The sequence below is a fragment of the Macrosteles quadrilineatus genome, unplaced genomic scaffold (assembly GCF_028750875.1).
Source record: "Macrosteles quadrilineatus isolate MER2022 unplaced genomic scaffold, UCM_ALF_1.0 Scaffold_5__1_contigs__length_97177068, whole genome shotgun sequence".
Classification (NCBI taxonomy): domain Eukaryota; kingdom Metazoa; phylum Arthropoda; class Insecta; order Hemiptera; family Cicadellidae; genus Macrosteles; species Macrosteles quadrilineatus.
Window position 1 is genome coordinate 15,066,963 of NW_026542598.1, and position 14,099 is coordinate 15,081,061.

The 14,099-nt window shown below is 34.8% G+C and overlaps 1 protein-coding gene across 2 annotated transcripts in view; it reads right to left on the minus strand.

Annotated features, from left to right (window-relative positions):
* Positions 1–14,099, minus strand: part of LOC128994717 (exonuclease mut-7 homolog) — a 52,582-nt gene that overhangs the window by 17,349 nt on the left and 21,134 nt on the right. For both annotated transcript variants that reach the window (XM_054419453.1, XM_054419452.1), the window contains 9 exons: positions 13,268–13,482; positions 11,919–12,115; positions 10,195–10,376; positions 8,413–8,599; positions 7,209–7,410; positions 6,531–6,642; positions 5,783–5,926; positions 5,077–5,208; positions 4,126–4,280 (listed from right to left, as the gene is read on the minus strand). In XM_054419453.1, the coding sequence (XP_054275428.1) occupies positions 4,126–4,280; positions 5,077–5,208; positions 5,783–5,926; positions 6,531–6,642; positions 7,209–7,410; positions 8,413–8,599; positions 10,195–10,376; positions 11,919–12,115; positions 13,268–13,482 (1,526 nt within the window). The remainder of the gene's footprint in view (positions 1–4,125; positions 4,281–5,076; positions 5,209–5,782; positions 5,927–6,530; positions 6,643–7,208; positions 7,411–8,412; positions 8,600–10,194; positions 10,377–11,918; positions 12,116–13,267; positions 13,483–14,099) is intronic.

Here is a 14,099-nt window from a genome sequence, read left to right on the forward strand (position 1 = left end):
TAGCTCCATTCTCGTGTATGTGTAGAACCGTTGTGGGTCACCTTTTAGTTGCGGAAACAAGTGATGGTATTCACCAAGTTTCTTTGTCTATTAATAACATGAACACCGACTTTCCTCCTTTGCAATAATTTTACATGAACACTCTCCGCCAAAAACACATCATCACTAGACGAAGACATCTGACACTGCTCAATGTGAACTGACTTGTCGCGCTTGTAACCAGCTTTCTTTGTGTACGGCTTCCAAGCTTTTGCCGCGCTTATAAGCACGAGGAGCAAGCTGCCGGTTTGCCGGCGCCGGCAACCGGCGTTCTTTGTGTACGCACCCTTAGATTTATTCAAATTAATCCTACTAATATTATAAATGAGAAAGTTTGGATGTATGGATGGATGTATGGATGTATGTTTGTGACAAGTGAACGCGAAAAATACTGGTCGGATTGGGCTGAAATTTGGCATGATGATAGCTCACATTCCCGATTAACATATAGGCATATTCTTATTTCAAAAATCCTTTCGGGCTCCGCCCCAGTGGCTCTGGAGTTTCCCATGTTAACCTTATGAGAAATGGAATTATTGAATCTTAACAGCTGTTTCAATTAAACAAGTTGGTTCTGCTCTATGATGTTCAATAGCATTAAAGTCACAAGGATTACCAACAGGGTGCAGCACTATTATTTCTTTTACATTTATGACAACAGCTAATTTGCAACCAAAAGGTGAGTGAGCGTAGCGAACGAACTTCAACCTAGAGGCGAGTTAGCGTAGCGAACGAGCTAACCTGAAGGCAAGTGAGCGCAGCGAACGAGCTCCAACCTAAAGGTGAGTGAGCGTAGCGAACGAGCTCCAACCTATAGGTGAGTGAGCGTAGCGAACAAACTTCAACCTATAGGTGAGTGAGCGTAGCGAACAAACTTCAACCAGGACGTGATTGAGCCATGCGAACGAGATAATCTTGAAAATTAAGAAGTTAAACGGGGCAAAGCCCGCGGGTTACAGCTAGTATATACATATGACCAAATTCTCTTGTACAACATTTAAACCTTTAGCTAGCAATGAATACGGTTGTATTCACAGCCTATAAGATTCAATAAGATTTATTGCAGCCATTAAACATAACATTTTGTAATAGGCATTGTTACAATAGTACTTAAAAATAGATCATACATCAATTATAAATTTCAATACATACAATATCCTATTTAGAATCTAAACATGATATTTCTCTATTTAAAAATTCTTCCTGCGTGTAGAATGCTTTTGATTTTAAAAACTCAGCAATTTTTCTTTTAAATTGGTTTAGAGGTAGTTTACGAAAAACAAGTGGGTAGCTTGTTAAAGAAAATATGTTGGATGTAAAAATGGCTATTTAAAGTTTTTGAAAGTCTGATTTGAGGTGTGACTAGGTTGTTTTTGTGCCTCGTGTTGTATGGATGAGAATAGCTAGAAAATTTTAAGGGGTTGTTTTTTATATGAATTAAATTACAAAGAATGTACATAGATGGCAGTGTAAGCAAATTTAAAATGGAAAAGTGATCCCTACAGGATTCATGATCTTGCAATCCTAGCATGGCTCTAAGAGCTTTCTTTTGCCAAACAAATGCTTTCTGAGCTAAGTGTGAACCACCCCAGAGACGCAAACCATAAAGCAGCTGTGAGTGAAACAAACCGTAGTAAGTCATTTTTAGAGTGTTCAAACTCACACATGATCTAGGTTTTCTCAAGAGACAGGTTATTCTAGCCAATCTTTTACAAAGTTGTGTAATGTGGTTATTCCAGCTTAGTCTGTTGTCAAGATGGATCCCTAAGAGTTTGACTGTTTAATAAGCATCAGTGGGTTGATCTTTTTTTAGTGAAAAGTAGATGTATTCTGTTTTTTCCTCATTGATAGCCAAATTATTGATTTTATACCAGAATTTAGCACAGTTTAGGGCATGATTAAGATCGTACTCAACTGTTAAAACATTATCATCTTTACAGAACAGGGTAGTATCATCAGCATAAAGTATTGATTGAGTAGGGATATTAAAACTAAAGTCGTTAATAAAAATAAAAAACAGGAAAGGTCCTAAAATGGACCCCTGCGGAACACCAGCATTCAATTCTAAAATATCATAATAATCATCTCCTATCACGACCTGCTGTTTACGGTTTTCCAGGTAGGATTGAATGATGTTGAGTTCACGGTTCCTAACGCCATAGTAATATAGTTTTTCAAGAAGAATGGGATGGGAGATTGTGTCGAAGGCCTTGGTCAAATCAATAAGGCATGTACCTGTCACCAACTTGTCTTCAAACCCTTGCAAAACTTGGTTAATTTATTCTTCTACAGCCATTGTGGTTGAACAGTTGGCTCTAAAGCCGTATTGACGTTTATATAAAAGGTTATTAACAGTAAAAAAAGTGTTGAAGCTGCTCAAGCATACATGATTCAATTATTTTTCCTAAAATTGGAACCAAAGCTATTGGACGATAGTTTGATGGGACATTCTTGTCGCCTTTCTTGTGAATTGGCGTTACTCTGGAGGTTTTTAAACAATCAGGAAACTTTCCTTCAATTAAAGCGAAATTTATAAGATGTGTTAAAGGTTCCAGGATAAAATTAACTATGTATTTAAGAGTAAAATTGGAGAGTCCAAACAAATCTTCACTACGGGAACCACTAAGTTTACAGACAAAAGAATGCACTTTATGTTTATCAACAAGGGTCCCATTTAAATATCTGGATGTCAGGAATATTAGAATATGGCTTAGGGCAGTTACTCAACAATTCAAGATGAGTAATTACATTATCATCATTATAGAGTTTATTTTGTGTGTTGTTTGAAACAGAAGTAAAGAAATTGTTTAGAGTGTTAGGTGTTAAAGTTGTTTTGGAAAATGTTTTAATCTGTCCTGATTCTTTCCCAAGTTTTTTTACATGTATTTTTGGATTGAGCAATTAGTTTGTCATTAGCAGTGATTTTGCCTTCTCTTATCTTGTTTGTATACATGCTTTTGTACCTTTTAAAATTGTTCCTATCATTTACATTTTTGCTATATTTCCATTTGTCATACAATAACAATAAAGCAAGTAAAACAAGTATTTTGTTTATTATTACTAAATACCTTTTAAGACAGTTATTTCATTTTAACAAAGGACATTATTAAGATTAGGCTATAAGAAGAATGACGAAGCACCTGTACATTTATCTGTAACCTCTATACGTTCATGTGCTAATAAACATGATTGTCTTTTATTTTTTATTTGAATTGATGCTTTAACCTGTTAAAATAGAATATAAAAGGTTGGACACAAGATAATACACAACAATACAAACTTACGGAAAAAATATATATATTTAGTTCAACACATTAAAAACATCACCATTTGGAGACGATTTTGAGATATTCTCAAACACTTACCTCCGAGTCTTTTTTAGGTATTTGTCTATTGTTTAAAAATGGCATGTTTTGAATTTTGTCCATAAAATTTATAATTTTAGTTTTTTTCTAGTTTTAAACTTAAATTTTGCAAACAATGAAACCATTAAGGTTTTGTGATAACTTTCATATTTTTAAAGTTAAAACAAAAAGTTGGTGGTCAGCGAACACACTTGTCCCACTTGACTTTATATAAGAGTATTTGTATTTGATTGAAAAAGAATTACCGTAACTAAACACTATTTAAAAACAACACATAAACAAATTAGATTTAACTTTACAGTTATAATGCAGCAAAACAAATGAAGACACCATAATTTCAGAACTTGAACTACATTGATATTGGACTTGAGCTATCTTATGTTTTGATTGCATAGCTGATAGCAATATCAATTAATTTTACGATGAGATAAATTTGATTAAGTTTGTTGATTAGTTCAGAAAAATTGTTTTACATCAATAGTAAAATTAATTATATAAAACTACTGGTTGAAGCAATTTCAAATCAAAACCAACATCTAAACTTCCCATTTAGATTAACTTTTGGTGGGGTTTATCATTAATTATTTTAAGTCAACATAGAAAACAAATATATTCGTAAAAATACAACAAACTGATGGTAATTACACATATTTAACAACATTAAATAGTTTGTACTTTCCAACACCGATGTGCATTTATAACTTGAACAAATCGCTCATACCTTACGAGACGGTAATGGTTTCTTCTTAGGTTTTTTGGTGACGTTAGCTCCAGCTATCATAAGATCTTGACAAACATCCTGGAATGGTACTCCTTGATTGATGCACTCATGGGCCAACACTTCATAAACAATAATCAGGCAATAGGCATCTAAAGCTGCAACATATAGTATGTGATGTTTAGATCTTTCTACCTCTCTATTCAATAAGTTCCTGTTCTAAAACAATATTAGAACTTTTGGACATGGATAGAACAAATATGGATAGAAAACAGCGTACTTGAGATTAGATTTGAGTTTTATACAGCAGGTTTTTTCACATATTTCGTAACGGATGGACCAAACCCTGATCTTTTTTTCTACCTGATCTTTTGTTAGATAGCATCATTAATTAACAGTCCAAAAGAAAAGGTTAACCAACCTTATTACAATGTGTACAATGTTATTAAAAGGTTTGTTGGGGCTTGAACAAATAACAACTAGGTCTAGATTCGGTCCCACTCGAAATTGATCCAGCAATATTTAGAATCACTGTCAGTATTTTATTCAACCGGAAGATGGGTTGAAGTTAAGTGTTTAATAAATGAGCTGATAGCTTTGATGCTGATCTTAATCAGCTGGTTTTTTTTAGCAAGGACCATTAAAAGCACGATAATAAAGGACAGCTGGGTTCAATTATGAACCACCAAAAAGCTACTGATCTTTCTCAGGATCGAACCAGCAATCTTCTGATTACTACGCGATCACTATATCCACTCTACTATTAAATTATTTCATAGGATATTTTTTAGGTTAAAAAATGTATTGATCAGTGAAACAGGTTACAGTGTCTAAAAAGGTTAAAATAATTGAATTATGTATATAAACAATTTAGTTATAGAACTTGATGTGTCTATTTATTTCCGGTTAAGCTTTACTAAATAGTTTACCTGAGGTTGGTAGGGATATTTTTACCTGCATAGTTCCTCTGGGCATCCCTCAAAGGCCGGCGGTCCCAGTTGGAGAACTGCTCAGACTTGTCCAATGGCAAACCCACACACAATGAGACCAGTTTTGACAGACCCTCCACCGTGTCACTTTCCTCACCTGGAACATGTCTCTAATGTTGTAGAGAGTAAGAAACTAACTGTTTTAGTGATATTTTTTAGACGTTAAAGTGATTATACGAGTAATAGTAGATGTTAATGACCATGTAGCGTTTGTTGTACTGAATAGTTGTCCACCCCTAACGGGTATAACGATAAATTATTAACATTTATTATTGTCGATTATCGAGAATTTTGTTGAGAAAAGTAAATCATTTTTGCTAATACAGAAATGTTCCAAATACAACATGATAAACATTACCTTACAATATACGAATAAAAATGGAAGACAAGCAAAGAATTCAAAAGTGTTCAATAAATTTAAAAAATTTAAAAAGGTAATAATGGTTTCTTGTTGGTTATTAACCGAAAACTAAATGTAGACAAGATTTAAACAGTGGCGATTTGTTCTTGATTGACTTGACAATAGATGGATGCCTTAAGAACTTGGTGCATTCAAAATTAGAAATTGGATGCTATTCCACCGTGTGCAAATAAGCAAGTTGAAAATACATCTTGAATATTGATGACTCCAGAGTGACACAACTTACTGATACAACAGTTCTTTACGTTACCTTTGAATGGTAGTGTAATATTGAATTCCCTCATCAATTTTTTCCATAAGAGGTTCAAATCTAGGAAACCTAATCCTGCCATCTTAACATCATTCATGTTTATGCTCTCTTTCAGCTTCAACAAGTCAACTGATAGTCCAAAACCTAGAAATAAAAGAATTATTTGGAAACATCCCACAATTTACATAAATCTAAAAGTTGCATATTCTAAGCAACACTGAACAGTGATTTCAATTTAGAAAAGCCTGCGTTCATGATCCATGCCTTGCCTAGTTGTCTACAAACTAGGTTTTCTGGGTACGGCCATGTCACAGAATTAAGAAATAAGTTATAGTTGTAACCAGAAATCCTAGTTTACAGTGTTGGTTAATGGCTAGTGGCCATGGAATCCTTACTTCTTAAACTATTTTAATTAATTAATTTAGTGTATTGAAAAATGATAATCATTAATAAACTTAGTTCCTAATCAACTATCGTTAAAATATAATAAGAGAGTACCAAACTCATTCATTCACAGATTTAAAAAGAGAATTAAACTAATTTGTCAATTGTACCCATTTCAAAATGGGCAAAATCAGTGGGCAAACTTTACAGAAAACTGAACTGCTGATATCCTCAATTCAACCTGATTATTTTTGCCCTAGGGAGAAAAGAGCTATTTTAGCCCAATAACTCACATACTGATAACAGCCGTTTGGCTGCAGTATGAAGAAAATTAATTTGCTAAAGCATGATTCCAACTACTTACCCAACTTTAAAATGTCTGGATTCAAGAACAGCCCCTGGCTGAGGTCTTTCCACACAGGACTGTGTTGTAGAGCCGGGACATCCACCAGGAATGTCTCCTCGTGAGTGGCCACCTGTCGAATCATGTTCACATTTAGTATGCAACTCACAGTTTTCTATGTGAAGAATTAAATTAACTTTGGCAAAAATATTTAAGGGATATGTAGTATAATATATTTCAAACTAAGGTGCCATTATAAGTCCCATTATTTAAGCAACATTGTGTTTAATTGAGACTATGAAATCGTCTGAGAAGCCGGGTATGTTATAGTGCTCGCCTTCAAATCTGAGCTGGTTTGATTCACAGCGATATCATTTCTGGACCAGGGCTTAATTATTATACCAAACAAAAGGTCGACGTTAGATAGTAACATGATCAGGGTTTGGACCGTTCACTAACAAAATCTTACAAAATCTGCTTGTGTATTTTTACAAATAAAATGAAAATACAAAGTTACGTATGAACTCTGCATTAAAATTGTAAAGTGCATTGTTGATTTGATAAATTGGCAATGTTGACACAACAGAAATCAGCAATGTTGACACAACAGAAATCATTATGGATGATTATGGACATCAACATAATCTGTCAGGTGGCATTTTAAAACTGACAACAACACATTGGACTGGAACGTCTAACCTGCAGTAGTGAGAGTGCCTCAGTTTCAGAGCAGAATGCAGGCTTCCACTCAGCATCCAGCCCCACGACGTGAGTGTTGGACACAGCCTCCACACAGCGGGCTAGTGACTCATCTGTGTCCACCATCATAACTATGTGACTCTCTGGTAACTGCAGCACCTTCCTCGGCACAGTCACTCGTGGCGGCGAGTAGTGGTACTCTCTGACAAACATCACATTGTTAATCTTAAGTAACGACGTTGCCCCCTTCATTCTAAGGGTGCTAGGCTCCACAACCATTGTCACATTACTTCAGGCTAAGCCTAGAGGGTCACGTTATCACTAAAATAAAACCCCTGCAGCAGCAATGTTAGTAGTGTGCTATGAGATATAAAAAATGCCAAATTTGTTCAAAATCCATTTATAAACAAGCAAACTACAACAGTTTACTTAATCTCCATAAGAATAGCATGAAAATTTTAAACTTACCGTATTTTGAACTTTTCTCCATAACCATATTGCATAATAACAACAACACATCAATTTACAACATTTGTTTAGCTCTACAAAATGATAGCTCTACCCCCATAAAACACCATTCCCATAGCCCGATGATGCTGGTTCACAAACTACTGAGCGTACTAGTAGTGATAAAAGTAGAATAGTATAACCATTGCAATTTCTCGTTTTATTGATAGATGAATGAGTTTAAAAATACTGCAAGTTCCAAGTTTGGACAGAAAGTTAGCCTTTTTTATCTAATGCAACACTAGATTCCAAATTGGTACATTTACCATAAAAGGAACACATATTATTTACAGACAGTTTTTGTGCAAGGCCTTGCCTATTGTGTTTGTATTTTTAGATTTAGATCATTTTTATCCAAGATGAACATAGTACATTTCAATTAACTCCAGGATTAATTATTTTATTTAATACAGCTATTTATTCATTAGATTTATGTACTACAAAAAAATAATCACAAGGGCCAAATGCAAAATGCTATTTATGATTTGTGGGTAGCCAAAGCTCCTCAGAAGGAGAACCAAATGCGAGATCCTCAACACACCTCGATAATGATACTAATGTTCAAGAATCAGTGGTATCTAAAATCAGTATCAACAATCGTCACATCCCTACTTACATGAGATTTAAAAAAATAAGATTAAACATAAAGATTGCAAAACAAATTTCATGTTAAAAGATAGAGAACACTGGTACTTACAAAGTGCCAGTCCTGAGGTATGTCACTACATTGTAAGGCAGCTTGTGTGCAGGAATGTTGAACTTGCGAGCAAAGAATGCAGCCTCCACAACGTCTCCGTGCAGATTGATTGCAGCGACTAGCTCCTCCTCCAGATATGAGTCTCCACATACTGCCTCTGACACCATCTCCCTCCAACACTCACCCTCTGAACAGGCAAATCATAACTATAACAACTACAACTTGCGAGCAAAGAATGCAGCCTCCACAACGTCTCCGTGCAGATTGATTGCAGCGACTAGCTCCTCCTCCAGATACGAGTCTCCACATACTGCCTCTGACACCATCTCCCTCCAACACTCACCCTCTGAACAGGCAAATCATAACTATAACAACTACAACTTGCGAGCAAAGAATGCAGCCTCCACAACGTCTCCGTGCAGATTGATTGCAGCGACTAGCTCCTCCTCCAGATACGAGTCTCCACCTCCAGATACGAGTCTCCACCTCCAGATACGAGTCTCCACATACTGCCTCTGACACCATCTCCCTCCAACACTCACCCTCTGAACAGGCAAATAATAACTATAACAACTACAACTTGCGAGCAAAGAATGCAGCCTCCACAACGTCTCCGTGCAGATTGATTGCAGCGACTAGCTCCTCCTCCAGATACGAGTCTCCACCTCCAGATACGAGTCTCCACATACTGCCTCTGACACCATCTCCCTCCAACACTCACCCTCTGAACAGGCAAATAATAACTATAACAACTACAACTTGCGAGCAAAGAATGCAGCCTCCACAACGTCTCCGTGCAGATTGATTGCAGCGACTAGCTCCTCCTCCAGATACGAGTCTCCACCTCCAGATACGAGTCTCCACCTCCAGATACGAGTCTCCACATACTGCCTCTGACACCATCTCCCTCCAACACTCACCCTCTGAACAGGCAAATAATAACTATAACAACTACAACTTGCGAGCAAAGAATGCAGCCTCCACAACGTCTCCGTGCAGATTGATTGCAGCGACTAGCTCCTCCTCCAGATACGAGTCTCCACCTCCAGATACGAGTCTCCACATACTGCCTCTGACACCATCTCCCTCCAACACTCACCCTCTGAACAGGCAAATAATAACTATAACAACTACAACTTGCGAGCAAAGAATGCAGCCTCCACAACGTCTCCGTGCAGATTGATTGCAGCGACTAACTCCTCCTCCAGATACGAGTCTCCACATACTGCCTCTGACACCATCTCCCTCCAACACTCACCCTCTGTACAGGCAAATCATAACTTTGACTACAACTTGCAAGCCGGGGTTTCATGAGGTTTATCAGACTTTTCCATTTTTCTGTTTCCTTTACATGTTCCGTTTGTTTGAGCTAAAGCTAAGCCTAAATTCATTGTTCTACATGCTGAATTGTTTGTAAAAAATATTGTAGGCCTATGTAGGTTCTTAAAATTTAAAAAAAAAATCACTTTTTAAATATAAAACAATAGAGGAGCTCAATCAAAAGCAGTTGAGTGATAAGTTGTTAAAGATTATACTCACAATACTGTGGTACCTAATTGATTTTACAAGGTAAGAATAAACAAAAATAAACCGCTCAGATTGTGTGGCCAACAAGAATATAAATAATCTACATTAACCTTACTGTAGATAGCTCTTTGAACATAACCAACTAGCAACTTGACTAGCAGCATCAAAGTCATCTCATAGACCAAAAAACACAACTTATAATCAAAAATCAAAACCAACATAAAAGCGGTTGAAAGGATATTTTAAAATACCCACCGATTTCATTGTACTTGTAGCGTTTACAAATCACAAAATGCAAAGCTCCCTCTCTTTTCTTGCGAGTCAGGTTTGGGCAGCTACTAGGATGAATATTGAATATTTTCAAAAACCTCGCCAATAGCTTTGACATGGGTTTGTACTGCAGCTTTTCTTGTTTTGGTTCTGGGATATTCAGCTGTCTGTAACACCAACAGTTAGTTAAAAGCTACAGTTTAAGAGTCTTCCTTAGTGGAAGCCATGTTGGATTTCTTCCCCATAAGAACAATGTTAACTTTGGGTCCAAATATCTCATCAGCAAATTGTCATATAATTATGGATAAGGAGTTAAATTTAAGGAATTGCGGTCCTCTAGAGATTGACGTTTTTTATTCCACAATTTTTAATTTTTATAATGAATAATTGATTATTAATTAGCTTAAAATTAAGCTAATTATTGAAAGGAAATGAAAATGGATTTTCGAAATTCAAAAACCTCAGTCACTAGTCTATTATGTTAAAAATACAAATTATAAATTTCAAAGCTATATCTTAACAAATAACGCCGTTACGTGTCCACAAATGATGTAATGTTTAACATTGTTCTTATGGGGAAGAAATCCAACATGGCTACCACTAAGGAAGACTCTTAAGGTTCGAAAAATCAAAACAGTTCCTCTGATGTAATACAGCTATTATTCGCCACACCAAAATATCAAATGAAAACTGGGATATAAAATCAAAAATATGATAAAATATATACCTTGTGCGTCAACATCTTGGTGTGAATCAGTTGACTAATAAGATAGTACTGTTTCATTTATGTTTTTCTCATTTGTCCTAACACCAGGGACTGGTCCTTCGCCTATGAATATTCAAAAATAGTTTCATACAAAAATTAACTTAATTAATTATAAATCTCATAAGCTACAAGTACAACGTTTAAAATTTGTGATTATGATTGTAAGGTATCGACAACGCTGCAGATCTTACACTCTGTGGTCAAACCCTATTTGATAGGATATATTTGTGTGAGAGCAGGCCTAATGTCATTGAATCAGCTACATGATAACCAATTCAATTAACAATGACTGGAATATTAACTACCAAATTTCAGAGATGAAAAAATTCAGGTTTCACAGCAAACATCAGAGTCCATTATCTAAATTAAATTAAATCAAATCAAAATCACCTTTATCCATAAATATACAAGTACAATGAATAGAGTAAGTGAGAAATGGGACATATAGTCTATTCACAATATTATAAATTTTAAAATTCCTCATAGGAGTAAAATAACTACAATAAAATTGTCTGCTATGAAATTCATTTTTATATCTTTTGGTAAAATAATGATATATCTAAGTGATGATCTATCTACTTATCAATAGTGATACACTACTGAATAAATTTATTTATTACCTCCTGACTTTGTTTGCATAAAGGAATGTTTTTGGCTTGTCAACATTGTGTCATTATAATTTAGCCTATATGATCTTTAACCACCATTATACACAATCATATTATGTTGAAATTGCAAGCAAGTGTTTTGGAAATGTATCATATTAAGTGTCACAAATTTTACACAATTGTTACAATGGTATGCTTGATAATGTTATACGGTGGACAAAAAAAAATGTTACTTCATGGGAAAAAATTTCTTTCAATTAATTTGATTTATTAACCAATCAGAATGAAATAAACAAAAGTACTTGCGGTGATGAATAACAAACAGCTGAGCTTACCTAATAACATCCATGATCTTCTCGTTGACTCGACCCTGCAGCAGTTGATCGAGATACTGAGCTGTGGCTGTCTGCGCGGCAGGACTAATACGCAAATAGTCCTCAGCGATTGTCAACTTGTCTTGGAACAACAGCGGCACAACAAAGTCCTCTATGCCGAACTGGTCGAGTCCCAGGTACATCGCCGTCTGGCATGCCTACAACCAAACAAATCTTATTAGTGACTTTTATAAATGTAAAACCATTAAAAGTTTGACTTTTATAATATTTAAAAAATGTGTAATAACAATATGATAAGGTCTTTAAATTTTAAAAATATGGTAAAAATTTTTCCACCAGTTTAAACCGTTTATCAAATTTAGCGTAAAGCAGATACCCTTTAAAGCACAATTCACTCCATATTCGGAAAAGTTATCTTTAGGCCTATACATATTTCTTCCACCCTCTATTTAAGTCTAATGTGACCAAAAAGTAGGGATGGTCAAGTCTCGAAATTTCGGGAAATTTTCGGGAAATTTTAAATCTCGTTACACGAGACGAGATTTCTTTTTGGCCGAGATTTTTATCGAGACAAGAATAAAAAAAAAAAAAAAAAAAAAAAAAAATTAAAACGCCTGCAGAAAGTCAATGCAATACCCGCAATACAGGAGCGTGTTGTAGTTGCGTTTCCTTTGCGAAGGCATTCTTATTTAATTAATTCTTTAAATGTAAATATTACTTTAATTATTTTAATAATATTACTTTAATAACATTTGAGATGTTTTGTTAAGTGTAAGCAGTGTGAGGAATGTTTTATTACTGTACTATAAAAAGTCAAAACAAGTAACTATTTTATAAAAATTAATATTGCTTTTATTTTATGATTTATTTTATTTTAGGATAAGTTGAACTCTATCCTAACTGATATCACTATGTTTTCTAATCGTAGGCATTTTTAATAAGTTAGGCGTGATTAATAAAAAATGTTATGCTGATGTTTTTTAATAATAGATTGTAAATATTCTTGCCTATTATCATTATTTTTGTATATAAACAGTCATCTAACAATGTTACAAAATCAGGTAAAAATTTTGAACGTGCATTTCCCGTTGTGTATGAGAAGGGAAATCCCGTCTCGATCTCGTTTCGAAATTTTATGAGAAATAAAAAATCTCGTCTCGTCTCGTCTCGAACTAAAAATCCAATCTCGTCCATCCCTACCAAAAAGATTCACAAAATACACCAATGAGACTGAACACTCTTAATTCTTTATTAGCTGTCAAGGGTGTGAAATCATTACATAACAAAAAGATAATTGTTCGGTCCCTTCAGGTTTATTGTATCAAGGTTTGACTGTAAACTATTCATACCTCTTTGTACTGTCGGTTTTGTATAAAACTGTTTATTCTTTCCACAAACATCTCTTTACTGGATTGAAGTTCATACACCTCAAATGCCATTTTTGTGAGTAGTCCATTTCTTTGCTTGGTGAATATATCAAACACATCAAATTTAATATCTAAAGTAAGGCACGAAGCGTATTTCTCCTTATTCGGTTTTAAAAACACAGCCAACTCTTCAATAACTGAAACAAGCCAAATAGTCCACTATTATTCAATCAAAAGTTATCATTAGTCATGCAATTACAATTGACCCTAGTAAATAAGATAAAGCTTTGCTCAGAATTATTGTCATAGTTTCAAATTCCACCTTACTAAATTACCAAATCACGAGAAACATTAGCCTACCCCACCTAACAGTTACATTTACTTCAAAATATGTTATGATCGTTAATGATTGTATATTCTCATTAAAAAGACACTAAGAGTTCTAAATTATATGTGTAACGACATAACAAAAAATACCTTCGATTGAGTAAGAATAGTTACGGAAATTAAATAAAAGAAACGTCTTATAACACTTAAAACATATATTTACGCTTATACTGATACTCACAAGACGGTAAATATACGAAAAAGATGGTAAGTGGTGATCGATTTCGATTGGACACTCCAATCATCATCAGACCCAATAGGCGAATGACAAGAATCTTGAATGGCGTCCCTACTTATATCCTATTGCCTACCGGAAGCACCGGCCAATATATTTTTATAAGTACAACTGGAGTCGAAATTTACTTGTTTATTAATCAGCTTATTTCTATTTTTACATTTTTCCTTATAACGGGAAATCGTAGAGCGT